We start from the raw sequence: 16,352 nt of genomic DNA on the forward strand, positions 1-16,352 counted from the left end.
CCAGTCCAAATGTTTGGCCTCCAAACTCCCCAGACCTTAACCCCATGGATTATTTTGTATGGGGCGCAGTTGAAAAAGACACCAATCGCATTTCCAGTAATACAAAAGCCCAGTTAATGGATAAAATTAAAACAGTTTTTGCGGCCCTTCCCAGGGAGACTGTAGCATCAGCTTGTTCGAGGTTCCGAAGCAGAATTGAAGCTGTGATCGATGCTAATGGTGGTTATTTTGAGTAAATCTTGTTGATAGTATTGTAATTAACTCTGCCTGTAATGTTTTTTTGTCAATTCATTAAATTTAATAGATACAAAGAAGATTTTCTTTTTCCTTACGAAACTGTCAAATTTATCCCGAACACCCTGTATATATATATATATATTTTTTATTTTATTTTATTTTATTTATTTTTTTTTAATGATGCTATGTTATTACTGTTGTATATTGCTCGTCATCTTTAAACCAGGGGTGGGGAACCCCTTGCTCACAGCGAAATTTCGCCCACGAGTCTATTTCAATTCGCCCTGATGTACTCGTATGTACATGTAAATGAAATTTTATAATAATTGAAATTTATTATAATTAAATTTATTTAAATAATTAAATATACAAAATCAAAAATAACTATATTACATAAAATATGATCGTCATACGTCTGGTAATCATCAAATCGAGACCAGCCATTAAAATAAAAAGAAAGGAGCATTACTCGTGGGCAAAGTTCAGACTTTCTCTGATTGGTTGCTTCCCAATTACCACTATGACATTTTCCTGCGTTGCATAACATATTGACTTTTGACTTTGTTTTTCTCATGTAGTACTGCGAGTGCCTTGTAATTAACCAGTTGACAACTTTATTCAATTTATTTGTTTAAATGACAAGTTGTTGTGAAAAGCATAAAAGAAGTGGATATGCTCTTTTTTGTGAAAAATGGACAGAACTATACTTCTTCTTTATTGAAATTAATGACAAGTGCATTTGTCTTATTTGTAATGAACATGTTGCAGTTTACAAAAAATATAATCTTGAACGACATTATTTGAGTAATCATAAGAAATATGAAAATTTAAAAGGATCAGAACGTTTAGACAAGATAGTGACTCTGAAAGAAAATATAATCAAAAGCCAATCTCTTTTTAAAAAGCTTATTCAGGAAAGACCATCTGTAACTCAAGCTAATAATGCGTTGTGTGAACAAATTGCTAAAAAACTTAAAACCCATAATGAAGGTGAGTTTGTGAAAGATTGCATCCTTAATGCCGTTGGATTTTATGCCCAGAAAAACTGAGTTTGTTTAAAAATATTAGCCTATCAAGAAGAACTGTTTCTGACCATATTAAAGATATTGCTGATGACATCCAAACTTCTTGGAAAGTAGATTCAGCAAAATTTGTGTTTTACTCATTAGCCATCGATGAGACTACTGATCTGTCAAATACTGCACAAACGACTATATTTATATGGGGAATAACTACAGATTTCAATATACGAGAAGAATTTCTTGCTTTAAAATCAGTGAAGGGGACAACTAAAGGTGAAGATTTATTTGAAATGGTCAATTCAGCATTAAAGGATTTCGATTTACCATATGAAAATGAAAAACTGAGTGGTCTCGCTATGTGAAAAAGGGCTCATGGCTCTGAGTAAGAATGAATTTAAGAAATGTCAATTGAATGCAAATACTTTAATTGTGTGCCACTGCTTCATTCATATGGAAAATCTATGTGCAAGGTCACTCAAGATGAACCGCGTCATGAATGTAGTAACAAAGGCCATTAATTTGATAAAAAGTAAAGGGTTGAACAACAGGGAATTCAAAGAATTTTTGCAAGATCTTGAAGCCGAATATGGGGACTTATTGTACCATTGTGAAGTTAAGTGGCTAAGTAGAGCTCAAATGCCCAAGTGATTTTTTGAACTTAAATACGAAGTGAAAATTTTCTTGGACATTAAAGGTGTCCCCTATTAAAGAATTGGAGGATGAAAAGTTTCAAAGTGATTTAGAATTTTTAGTAGACATAACTAGTCATTTGAATAATCTAAATTTGAAATTACAAGACCCCAATCAGCTAATGACCTCTTTGCTCACTCATGTCAAGAGCTTTGAATCGATGCTTCAATTATTTCGTACCCAACTGAAAACAAATCGCTTTACACATTTTCCAAAATTAAGAGAACACAATCCAAAACCAACAAGTGATTATGTTGATGAATGTCAAAGTCTTTTGAATCAATTTCAAAGGAGATTTGAAGATATAAAAAAAAATCAAAGAATTGAGTTGCAAATATTTGAAATATCTTTTGATATATGCCCTGATTCCTTGCAATTAGAGTTGATTGATTTGCAGTGTGATAACACTTTGAGATCAAAATGTAGTAATCTGCCTATATTGGACTTTTACAAATCTGTTGATTCTGAGAAATTCCCTTCTTTAAAAAAATAACACCTTGAAAATAGCTTCTCAGTTTTCTACTACTTATCAATGTGAGCAATTTTTTCTAAATTAAGTCTGGCAAAAAATCACCTTTATACAAGACTCACTGACAAAAATCTCGCCAATGAACTACGAGTAGCTGTCTCATCAAGGGCGGCTAATATTTCTAAGCTTTCACAAAAAAAAACAGTTTCAACCTTCTCACTAAAAAGTTTAAGATTAAAGGTAAGCTTTATTAACTTTGATGAAATATTTATTATGCTATTATTGCTTTAATAAAGTTCTCAGTTAAAATGAATTAAATATAGCCTTTGCTTGATTGTTATAATTATGTCTACACAATTGTAATTAAAAGATACCATATCAGATGAGAATGTTGCACATTTACTTATTGAGATATGTATTGCACATGACATACACTATATATAAGAGTTAAAGTTTGCCAGTCACCCACGGAAGTTTTTAAATTTGCAATTTTCGTTCTTGATACTAAAAAGTTCCCCATCTCTGGTTTATATCATCCATAGCCAACAGTCTCATTCACTTAAGTTTCCTGCTGACTCTTCCACTGAAGAGTCAGCAGGAAACTTAAGTGTAGAAAGTATTTTTAACTTGGGTATAATTATGTAAAAGATACCAAGCAATTTTAAACTTGGTTTTACTCCATTTCCCAAGTGAGCAAACTGACAAAATGTCAAGTTTGCGCCTGCAATTGATGCAAGACTAGCTGATCCCACAGGTAGTGCAAGACCGAGGCAACTCGTGGTAAAGGTGGAGCAAGCCCTGATCACTAATCTTAATATTTACCCTTAATGGCAAAACACATCTCCAAGAAGGGGATGTATGATGTTTTGTATTAAAGGCAAGGGGTCACTACCCAGACCGGTTTCGACCTTTATTGAGGTCTCATCAGTGGGAGCCAGGCTAGAAATACCAAGATTTAGTAATGCAGAGCTTATAAGTATTTTACCAAAACAAGTTACCATAAGGTAACTTGTTTTTATTTAACCTTATTAAATAAAAATCTCAGGAGGAGATATAAATGTAGAAAGTATTTTTAACTTGGGTATAATTATGTTAAAGATACCAAGCAATTTTAAACCTATTAACATAATTATACCCAAGTTAAAAATACTTTCTACGTTTATATCTCCTCCTGAGAATTTTATTTAATAAGGTTAAAACACCTTATGGTAACTTGTTTTGGTAAAATACTTATAAGCTCTGCATTACTAAATCTTGGTATTTCTAGCCTGGCTCCCACTGATGAGACCTCAATAAAGGTCGAAACCGGTCTGGGTAGTACTTTAATACAAACCATCATACATCCCCTTCTTGGAGATGTTTTGGCATTAAGGGTAAATATTAAGATTAGTGATCAGAGCTTGCACTACCTGTGGGATCAGCTGGTCTTGCATCAATTGCAGGCACAAACTTGACATTTTGTCGGTTTGCTCACTTGGGAAATGGAGTAAAATCAGGTTTAAAATTGCTTGGTATCTTTAACATAGGAAACTTAAGTGTTTCATTTTACAAAACAGATGGATCAGCCAGAAGAATACACACACACACACACACACACACACAAAATTAACAGACATAATAGACGGGTCTCATAGCCTTAGTTGCTTTGGCCATAATCCCAAATAACAATCTGCCTTTCAGATCTTAAATGTGAACAGAAAGCATTTCTTGTATGGTCTATAATTTTTGAATGTTGTCTATGTGTATTAGGAACACACAAGGAAATGTGTATTCACATACACATTTTCTTATGTATGTGAATTCATATTTAGGACATCTAATTTAGTAAATTAGTGTTGAATAAAATTGTAAATAAAATACCAAATGAAAGTGTTATATGAAAACTAACATTTTGCTATACCTTTCACATAGAAGTTAAAAAATTAAAGAATTGTTATTCATACATAATTTTACATTAAAAAAAAAAAAAAAAAGGCTTGGCTATGGGCTCTTCCCTCTCTCTGGCTTTAGCTAACCTATTTATGGAAAACGAACATTATAATTTTAAATGATTATGATAATTGTTTAAAACATTGAAAATAATGCTTTAAACAATTATCATAAAAAACCAAAAATATGGCTATGCTGTGTAGATGATATATTCATCATATGGCCAGGAACAACAGACGAACTCATTACTTTCAAAGATTACCTAAATAATTTGCATAATAATATAAAATTTACTATAGAACAAGAACAACTTAGGAAACTGCCTTTTCTAAACATTCTATTAGAAGTCAATGAAAAGGATAATAAACTTTCTTTCTCAATATATAGAAAACCCACCAACACAGAAAGATTTTTTAATGCGGCTTCACACCATAACCCTTTGCAAAAAATAGGTCTAATAAAAATCTTATGGGAGAGAGCGTATAACATTTCCAGCACAGAAAAACAGAGAAATGAAGAATTAGAATATCTAACATAGATCTTTCAAAAGAATGGTTATGAAACCAAGACTATCAAAAAAAATCCCCCACACCTCCTACAAGCATCTCTCAGAAACAAGATTTCAAAAATGCTATTACACTTCCATATATCAAAAATGTTACAGACAAGATGGCTAAATTACTCAACAAATATAGCATCAAAGTAGCCTTTCTGCCGCTGGAAAAAATTTTGAGATTTCTACATCCCCCGAAACCTCCTCATCATCCTTTAAAAAAACCAGGTGTTTACAAAATTTATTGTTCTTGCAGCATCTGCTACGTAGAACAGACAGGAAGATCTGGGGAAATTCGCATGAACGAACACCAAAAGGATGTGCAAAACAGAAGAGAACACAAATCAGGTCTAGCTTTCCATACCACTTCCACCGGCCACAATGTACTCTGACAGAAAACAAACATGTCGTACATAGAAAAAACTGTTACATAAGGAAATGGAAATTTAAAGAAGCTGCAAACATGTTTAAAATACCAACACAATGCAATAAAAATCAAGGATTAATTCTCCACCAAGTTTGGTTAGCTTTAATAAAAAATATACCTCAATCAGACCTCGGACATTATGAACGTGAACAACAGAACGTGGCATCATCATCATCTAGCATTGTTTAAACTCAGCATTGCTTTGAATCTGCATTCTGATTTTTAATTTTATGAATAGTCAGACAGCTACAACTGTATAGTATGAACTATTGCTAATAATTTCTCTTTTCTTTGTGTTTTAAAATTTGTTACCTTTTACCCCTGAAGATGCAAGTCAAACAACTTACTTGTCAGGTCTTTTATTAATTCATTGTGTTTTATATAGCTTATTAAAAAAATGTGGTCCAATTACCAGAATATGCCATGTGAACTTCTAAATCACAGAAACCTCCACTTACAATACATATTTTTGTTCAGTTTAAAATATATTCATTGAGGATCTAATAGTCTGTTTGGTTTCATATTTGGTTAGATAGCAGTGATGATAATCCTTCACTGAAATATGTAAAATTTAAATGACATTATACTTCTAATGCATAGGTGTAATAATTTTTTTCTTCTTAATTTGTCAGGCCACTAAGTGATAGTACAGATAGAAAACCAAAATGGTTTGAATCACTGCAAAGGTATGTTAATTATGTTTTCCAATTAGTTAATTATGGTATTATATCAGTTATATAATCAGTGGCATCATGTGCACATTTCGGTTGGGTGTGCTGTCGTGACTTATGCAACCCGCAATACAAAATTGTAGTGCTAGTTGCATTTTTATCGATATGTGAAAGTTTTAAGGGTGTACAGCACATCAGGGCTCATCTTAATTGGTCTAATGCAATTAATTGTATTTTGGGAAATTTGAAGAAAGGAGCAAAGCTAATAATGGCAAAAAACTTGTTGGATTTCTGCTCAGCACATGGACTACTTTATAGTAACAGCACATTCCAACATAAAAATGTGCACAAATTCACATGGAGAGAAGATACAAGGAATAAGAAAAGTCTCATTGACTATTTTTTTGTTGATAGTTATGTTTTCTCTCTTGTGCAGGACACGAGCGTGTACTGAAGATTTGAAATTGGAAGTGATCACCATTTAGTCTTGATCAGGATAAAATTGAATTTCATATTGAAAAGAAGAACATGTAAGAAAGTTTCAAAGCAAATAAAAGTTGAGCAGCACTCAGATGTGAACTGTAGACTAAAATATACAAACATTATTCAAATAAAAAAGAGTTTGAGAACAGGAATCAAAATTTGGAGATTTATTGGCAAGCTCTGAAGAAAACATTGATTGATTCAGCCAAAGAGGCATGTGGTGATGTCTGCAAGGATAGAAAAATCATGGGAAGACTTTGGTAAGAACATAGAAAATAAATATCAAGAAGTTGACAAGATATTCTGGAGGTTGTTGAAGAAGCTCAGAAATGGAGGAAAGAGTGCTGTAAAAGGAATTAGAGATGATGAAGGTCATTGAAAACTGGAGAAAAAGATATCCTTGAAGTACGGAGTAATTACTTTGAAAAATTGCTAAATGAACAATCAGTGACAGCACAGTGGTAAAAAACACTGACCAGGCATGCAATCAGGAATACATATCCATGCTTGAAGTAGAAAAAGCCATCAAAGGCTCGAAATGTGAAAAGGCAGCAGGAGTAGATGATATTCAACCAGAAATGCTCAAGTATGGAGGTATAAAAGTCTTACAGTAGCTGCACTGCATAGTTCAGAGGGCCTGGACAAAGGGGCAAATTCCAGATGATTGGAGTAGAGCTTTCATAGTACTCCTATATAAAAAGGGAAATAAATCTGAAGGTCTGAATTACAGAGGTATTTCTCTACTGAGTGTTCCTGGTAAGATTTATGCCAGTATACTTGAGAAACGGTTGAGAAGAATTGTGGAAGAGAAGCTTTGTGAAGAACAAGCTGGATTCAGGCCAAATAGAGGCTGTCAGGATCAGATTTTCACTTTACGACAAATAGTTGAGAAGTCATGGGAATATAACAAAGATCTGTATTTAAGTTTTGTAGTTGTAGAAAAAGCGTATGACAAGGTGCCAAGAGAGAAGCTATTCAAAATTCTACAGTTGTATGGTGTCAGTATGGCATTATTTCAAGCAAATACTTAGTCTTTATTTGAGTTATAAGTCAGTAGTTAGAATTGGAAGGAAGTACAGGAAATGGTTTAATGTTAAATCTGGTGTCAGACCAGGATGTACATTATCCCCTCTGTTATTCATTATCTATATGGATCACATTATGAAAGAAAGTGGTATTAAACCTGTTATCAAAATTGGAGATGTTAATGTCACCTCTTTGCTTTATGCAGATAGACTTAGTGTTTCTTAGGAAAGACATCCCACGATGAGTCTTTTGACTCCATGGAGGCCTGAATAATAATAATAATAATTATTATTATTATTATTGTCTTTCCTAAGAAACACTAAGTCTATCGAGACTCATCGAGGGGAGATCCCTCCTGAGAAACACAAAGTCTATCATACCACTCCTTAAACTCATTGACCGTTCTCACTCTCACCACTCCATCTGGCAATCCATTCCATGGTTCAACCACCCTCCATGCAAAGAAACCACTGCTCACCTTCTTGCAAACAGTTTCCTTTCATAACTTCCAGGAATGGCCTCTTGTCATCACTCCTTTCCACTGTTCAACCAAGCGAAAGAACTCCCCAGTGTCAACCTTGTAACCACCTCTCAACAGTTTAAAAGTTTCAATCATATGACCTCTCCTTCTTTCTACCATACTCTGCAATCCACATTCCCTCAGCTGTTCCTCATAACTAACATGGTATAGTCCTGAAACAATCTTTGTTATCTGCCTTTCCACAGTTAATTTATCCTCTTCAAATCCTGGGGACCAAATCTGAGAAGAATAGTCTAAGGTGGTCTGATCAGAGACTTATACAATGGAATGACAACCCTTTTATCTCTGTAGGTCAGTGTCCTTCTCATTATTGCAGCAATCTTCTGTGTTACCTTCACCAACTTTGCAATGTGTCCCCTAAATTTCAGATTTCTATGAAGTCTCTCCTCCAGTATAACTCCTCCCATAGAGTATGCAGTGTCTCATCGATGTTTCCCAACCCCCAAGAACTTACAGTTTGCTGCATTACAAGTCTGCAAGATTCCCTAAGTTGAATAACTCTTGTAATAGATGTGGTATGAAGGTCAGTAATAAGACAATGAAAATTGGCAGAAAAATTTTAAATATCAACTGCATTGTTAATGGAGAACCTATAGAACAAGTAAAACTTTTCAGCTACTTGGCACGATTTTTAGTGAAGATGGTAAATTAAATATAGAAATAGACAACAGAATCAACAAAGCTGGTATGGTAGGAAGTCAACTGAATAAATTTATATTGAATAAGGAGAAATTAGCTGTATACAAGACAGTTTTGAAACCAATTTTAACTCATGGATCTGAGAGCTGTGTCAGAAATAAAACATTTGACCAAAGACTAGAGACCACAGATATGAGTGTCCTGAGAAAGATTAGGGGCATGAACAGATGGCATCAATGGCAGTATCGTATTAAAAATGAGGATATTAGGAAATAACTTGACGTTGTTAGCATAATCTCAGGTGGTATGGTCACTTAAACAGAATAGGAGAGGAAATATTAGCAAAACAATTGTTCTCTGCTTGGTTGGCAAGAAAAAGACTCAGTAGAAGACCAAGATATAGGTGGATTAATACAGTAAGAAGTGCCTTAGAAGACAGAAACATACATTTTCAAGGCCCATCTTTCCTAATTGAGTTGTGGGGGCAGCAGCTGCAAGAGGAACTTCAGATGTTCATGATTGTCCTTCCCCCAAGCTCAGGTGTTCTGGTGGGACTCCCAAATGTGTCCACCCAAGGTGTTGGATATAATCTATCCAGCGAGTCCTTGGCCTTCCACCCTCTGGCTTGGCAAAGAGGGTGGGAGGAGTCTTTCTTGTGGCATTCTAACCAGGTGCCTGTACCATCGTAACTGTGGTCTCTCAACACGGAGGAGCAACAGTTGAGTATTGAGGATTTCCCGAATTGCAGAGCTCCTGACTCTGTTGAGTCTTGTCAGCCCAGCAACTCCTCGAAGGAACCTCATTTCAGCCACTTGGATTCATGAGTGCATTCTTTCAGTCATTACCCAACTCTCATGACCACAGGTCATGAGAGTTGGGTAATGACTGGTAATGAGAGGATGGGGACATAGACTGTATTGATGACAGCCAGCTTTGCCTTCTGGCTTAACTCCTGCTTCAATACTACCGAATGGCCAAGGTCCCTCAATATTGCGCTTGCTGAGCCAATCCCGAGTATCTAGCTCCATGTCCCACTTTCCATCACTTGTGAATATGGACCCAAGGTATTTAAACTTCTCCACCTGCCTCAGTGGGACTCCACTCACAGTTTTTTGTAGAGTGCACTGGGATGGTTGTCTTGAGAACCACAAATGTTTCAGTTTTGGCCACACTGATCTTCATTCCAGCTTCTGCACAAACAGCTAAAAACCTATCCAGAGTCTGCTGGAGGTCATCTGTGGTAGAGCTAAGCAGAACTAGATCATCTGCAAAAAGCAGACGTCCAATGCTACATCTTCCAATTCTGACACACTCACTGCCTCGACTGTGCCTATCAATTCATTTCATAAATATTATGAAAAGGAGGGGTGACAGAACACACCCTTGGTGGAGGCTAATGGAGACTGTGAAGGGTTCAGATTTTGTGCTGTATACCCTGACACTATACTCCAGGCATTCATACAGGGACTTGATGGCAGCTAATAGTTGGCCATCCACTCCATACTCCTGTACTACTTGCCAAAGCTTATCCTGAGAAACCTGGTCATATGCCCAGGTCCAAGTCCACAAAACATGGGTAGACATTCTTGGCATATTCCCAAGATTTTTTAAAGACTTGCCTTAAAGTGAAGATTTGGTCAGTTGTGCTTCTACCAGGACGAAAGCCACATTGTTCTTCCTGTAACTTTGACTCAATTATGCTCCTGCACCTTCTTTCCAAGCACCTAGCATATACTTTCCCAGGCAGGCTGAGCAGAGAGATGCCACGATAGTTGCTGCAATCTCTCTGGTCTCCCTTCTTGAAGATTGGTATTATTATTCCTATCTGCCATTGCTTTGGTGCTTTCCCAGATATCCAAGACAGAAATATAAGATCTGATAATGTTGGAGTCTTGACAGGCAACAGATGGATTTGGAAGAAGATTGTAGATAGGAAGTTAGTAATGATGTTAATTTTTTCATTTAGTACTCTCATATCCTGTACACCCCTTGAGGGTAAATGTCAGGAATTTGATGATGAAACTTGCTTACCACATCAGTTCACATTTCAAGCATGCTAAACAGATGAAAACTCAGAAAACAAAAACAGCTACTCATGACAAATGATGTTCGATTGGATTGCTTGACACGATAATCAATCACGGCTTCTAGGTTTCTAGGTGCTATTGTCTCAGAGCTCACCCTGCCTCGCTTTCTGAGCAGTTTGAAACTACTAGAACACTAAGAATTTGACCTACTGCACCATCTGTACATCCTTTCAAATGGCTTAAAAGTGTATGTATTTTGAATGCACTCCTGGGCTATTAACTCAAATGTGATGCATTGTTTACGCATAGAAAGTGTCCATTAGTATGTTCTGTTTATTTTTAGGAATCAAGCAAAGTCTGGAAATAATTAGGAGTCTTTAACGGGAATAAATGCTAAAATATAATATTGGTGATATTGCTATTTCATGGATGAGCACTGCACACCTGGAATATCTGCCCCTGGTATACATATATATCATCATCAATTTCCTGATTATGTACACTTCAGAGGTGTTCAGGCTACTATGACAGCACTATATACTTAAGTTTTACATTATTAGTAATCTGTATCTGTCAACAGTTTTCCTCCAAATTAGTGTATTACTTGTCAGCACTCCTCTGTTTTCGTATCTAACATTCTGTGCTTCCAAGACTCTTCTAATGGAATCGATCTACCTTGGTATTCCTCTCAATCTTTTTCCTGCCATCTTGGTATCAAACATCTGTTTTGCTAGCCCTCTCTCCTCCCATGCTTATGTGACTAGACCACCTAAGATTAGTCCTGCAGACAAATTCTTGAATGATAATAATGTCAAGTTCATTTTTAATATGATTCTGTCATTGGTGCATTCTGTTCACTCCCATCATTTTTACAAAACTCTCATATCAGTCTATAGTCTTTGATCAAATGCTTTATTTCCAGCTCAATCTTAGATTCATAACTACAAACTGGTTTGAGTAGTCTTGTATCCTGCAGATTTCATGTTTTGACGAATTTCTCTCTTATTCCATGTAAATTTATTCAATCTGCTTCAACATACCAGTTTGCTTATTCTGTTCTCTTTTTCCAGATTTAATTTGATTTGCAGTCTTAACTAAACACTCTGTCTAAATAGCTGAAATATTATTATTATGTCACACCTTCACAGAGTTCAAAGACTCATTGAGGGAGGGCACCTACTCTACTACTCTGTCTCCACCCCCCCCCTACTCTGACTACAACGAACCGCAACTACAGTCATCATTTAAATCATCATCTACAGCAATACCATCTACCCACCACCACTAGTATTTTGACAGACATCCGTGCCTACAGCCGGATTCAAACCCACAGCCTTTATGACCGGAGAATAGATACCCTAACTACTTAGCCAACCAGGCTGGCAAGATCTTACTTGTGGAATCGATCTATTCTTGAGATTGAGAATGCAACTATGTTGCATAGTCTTCTTCTTTTATTGCTGATTTTCATGCCAAATCTGTCACAGCTGTTATGCAATTCATTCAGAGAATCCTGGAGATTGCACAGGATTATATCATCTACGACAGTGGTTCTCAACCTTTGTGAGACTACGGTCTGGTAATATTTTTTTTTTTTTATAAGACGAGGCCGGTTCCAACAAAAAAAAAAAAAATTATAAAGGTATTTACGAGGAAATATTACATATTTTGCATATGTAATTTAATAAATAAAAATGTATGAATCTCTCAATTCTAAATTCTCAACACTAATTCTCAACACTAATTAATAATTTGAATTAAAAATGCAGCAATTATAAGTTATTGAAAAAGTTAAACTTAGTCTTTTATTATAACTGAGTTTTTGAAGGTTTTAGTTAGGCTAGTGAGAACTTCTGTTGCTGTTTTCTGTCCGTTAGCTCATTCATTCTGGGATGAATTGAAGTGATAGCCAAATGGAGACAATCAGAAAGTTGCAGGTAGTTCCTCTGTTTCATTTTAAGCACAGCCATGGTAAAAAATGCAGTTTTACAAAGATATGTGGTTGAAAACAAAGAAAAAATCTCATTGCTTATTCATTATAAATTTGGATATTCATTTTTCATTCTTATCCAGAATTTCAAATTACTCATAGAATTTAAAGTACTTTCCAGTCCTTTATCCGATGATAATTCAATACGTTGAAGGGTTTCTTCATGGGAAAGGGCTGTCTCTTTGTGTTGGACAAAGGGGTTCACAATCCACATATCTTGCCTCCTGGGATACTCATGTTCGGAATAATATTATTAATATTATTATTATTATTATTACATGACACCTCCAGGGAGTCCAAAGACTCATCAAGGGAGGGCACCTACTCTACAACTCTGTCTCTACCACTCAATCCACCAACTACACCAACACCGTCTACCACCACTAGTATTTTCAGACAATCACAAACATCCATGCAGGATTCGAACCCGCATTCTTTTGGCTGGAGATGCTAACCAGGTTGGCCTTTACTTTTCAAACGACAACAACATCTTCAATTGGGCTACAATAAAATCTGAAACTGAATTCTGTGACTAGAAATCATCTGCTTCCATAATATAATCTGAGTATAACTGAAACATTTCATTATTTCATTCTGCAATCATATTAGCCAGAGTTTGAGTTTCTTTTTGAATGATTCAATCTTATTCCAAGCATTAAATATATTGTTGTATCTGGACCTTGAAGTTTTAAATTCAACTCATTTATCTAAGAAAATATGTTGGGAGATATGTCAACCTAGCTACCCATTTCTTATCCTAGAAATAATAGGACAGGTCACTTTTCTTATCAATTAGAAACAGCTCAATAGGTTATATGAACTCCTTTCGGAGTTCATATAACCTCTTGAGAACTTTACCACGGGACAGCCAACAAATTTCCAAATGGAAAAGAATATTTTGATGATTAGAGCTCATTACATCGCACAATGCTTTTAATAGTCTTGTATTTAAAGCACTGTTTTTTATATAATTAATAATTTTAACATATTGAGACAGGACTTCATTAAGCTTAGGTGCCTTTTTTTTTTTTTTGGAGGCCAGGTTTTGCATATGAATGTAGCAATGCTTTCACAATAAGTTATTGCCTACCATATCCTTAATTTTAGTGACTAAACCTAATTTCTACCTGTAAGATAGGATGCACTGTCAGTACAAACCCCAATGCAATTTTTCCATTCGAGGCCTCTCTTTTCAATGAAACCATTTCAAATTTGGAATTTCCATTGCTGGTTGCTGGTAGTGTGCATAAATAATTCAGAAACACTTAAAATGTCTTCATGTCATTTTCATCATGGTCAATATATTGTACATATGTAAGTAAAATGCTGTTGTTCTGAATATCTGTAGATTTGTCCGGTTGTAATGCAAAACGAGTTGTGTTTCTGTATTTTCTGATATATCAGATATCCGCCTTTCAACTGTATCATTCGACAATGGGATAGCTTTCATTTTACTTGCCACAGAATGGCCTAATGCTTCATTACAAGCAGCAATCAAAGAAGGCTTAATAAGTTCTTCACCAATGGAATGCGGTTTTTCACATTTAGCTGTCTGTAATGATATTAAATTGGATGCTGTCAGAAGTGAAGTGCCAGTGGTTGAAGCTTGGGAAATGTTTGTTTTCTATTTTAAGTGCATCTCTTTTATGCATAAAGAATGCAATGGGTTTGTTAACTAGATTGGAATGTTTTGTGTTGAGATGTTGGGTAAGTCATGATAGCTTCATTTCCCAGAACAGTAGCACAAATGATACATTGAAGTCATGGCAATTGGTCAGTGTGAGGGCATTGTATGAAATGCTGTCCATGTGAATGCAGTGTTTTTCTTTTGTATGCTGGTAGTTTTTCCCTCCTTTTGTACATCCTGGAGATCTCTCTGTAGGCTTGAGGTGGATGAATCACTATTTGTCGCATCACAAACATGTTATCATCCTATTACTTTTAAAAAATCACTGGCAATTGGTCAGTGTGAGGGCATTGTATGAAATGCTGTCCATGTGAATGCAGTGTTTTTCTTTTGTATGCTGGTAGTTTTTCCCTCCTTTTGTACATCCTGGAGATCTCTCTGTAGGCTTGAGGTGGATGAATCACTATTTGTCGCATCACAAACATGTTATCATCCTATTACTTTTAAAAAATCACGGTACTCAGATTTTGAAACAAGCACTTGCACACTGCAATGCAATGCGAATTTGAAAGAAATAGTATTCAGTATTACTAAGCAGATCAAGCAGACTGTCTTGATCTTTACTTTCAGTGAAAAATTTTCTTTATATTTCCTTGCTGATTGGTCACTGACATTTGCATGTTGAAAGATTTCCATGTTTGAAAATTCACTATTATTCATGAATACTTCCATGTTTAAAAATATGCAGCTTGGTCACTGACATTTGCTACACAGATGTTATTTAGGTTCTGGGTCTGAGCTTTTCAACACATTCACAAATATTATTCTCCTCAGAATGTTTTCACTATAAAATATTTATTAATGATAAATGCTTAGAAAACTAAAATGACAAATTCCAGGAGAACCTCTCATGGCTCAGTATAATTGATGCAAGGGCCCGGTCGTTGAGAAACACTGATCTACTATATATATATATATATATATATATATATATATATATATATATATATATATATATATATATCAGTAGTAAAAGCTATCAAAAACCTAAAATATGAAAAGGGCAGCCAGAGTAGATGAAATTGGACCATATATGGAGGTATAAATGTTTTACAGTGGCTGCACAACATATCTCAGTCTGGAGGATCGAATTCTGGATGATTGGAGTAGAGCTCTCATAGTACCAGTATGTAAAAAGATAAATAAAACAATGTGAGAATTACAGCGGTATTTTCCTACTCAGCATTCCTGGTAAGATTTATGCAAGTATACTTGAGAAATGGTTATGAAAAATTGTGAAAAAGAAACTTAGTAAAGAAGAAGTTGTATTCAGGCCAGATAGAAGTTTTCAGAATCACATTTTTACTTTGAGACAAATAGTTGAGAAATCTTGGGAATATGACAAGCATTTGTATATATGTTTCATATATCTGGAAAAGGCATGTGACAAGGTGCCTGGTGAAAAGCTCTTCAGACTGTTACAGTTATATGGTATAAATGGGACATTATCTCGAGCAGTACATAGTCTTTATTTAAGTTGTAAGTCAGCAGTTAGAATTGAAAGTGGTACTGGAAGATGGTTTTTAGTTCAATTAGGTGTGCGACAAGAGTTCATTTTATCTCTACTGTTATTTATTATCTATATGGATCACAATATGAAGGAAAGTAGTATTAAATCTGATATTGAAATTGGCAATGTTAATCTTAAAAATTGGCACAATTCCCTGACTAAATTGAATATCTGTTGTAATGAATTTGATATGAAAATCAGAAGGCAGAAACATTGTAAATATCAACTGTATCCGGAATAGAAAACATAGAAAACAAATAAAACATTTCAACTATTTAGGTACAATTTTTAGTGAAGATAGCAAATTAAATATGGAAATAATCAGCAGAATTAGTAAAGCTGGTATGGTGGGAAGTCAGCTACAATTTATATGGAATAAGAAAGAAATTATGGGGAAAGTTTTTGGTATTGGGACCACATTATAATATAAAGAGGTTTTTAAAAATAAGCA

The 16,352-nt window shown here is 35.1% G+C and overlaps 1 protein-coding gene across 3 annotated transcripts in view; it reads left to right on the forward strand.

Moving 5' to 3' along the window:
• Positions 1–16,352, forward strand: part of LOC150107973 (katanin-interacting protein-like) — a 726,539-nt gene that overhangs the window by 320,203 nt on the left and 389,984 nt on the right. For 2 of the 3 annotated variants that reach the window (XM_090415492.1, XM_090415494.1), the window contains one exon: positions 5,960–6,013. The exons of the other annotated variant lie outside the window; for it this stretch is intronic. In XM_090415492.1, coding sequence (XP_090271618.1) covers positions 5,960–6,013 — 54 coding nt within the window. The remainder of the gene's footprint in view (positions 1–5,959; positions 6,014–16,352) is intronic. 3 annotated transcript variants of the gene reach the window in all.

The sequence above is a fragment of the Typopeltis vanoorti genome, chromosome 3, assembly GCF_054136105.1.
Source record: "Typopeltis vanoorti isolate ZY-2024b chromosome 3, IOZ_Tvanoo_1.0, whole genome shotgun sequence".
Lineage (NCBI taxonomy): Eukaryota > Metazoa > Arthropoda > Arachnida > Uropygi > Thelyphonidae > Typopeltis > Typopeltis vanoorti.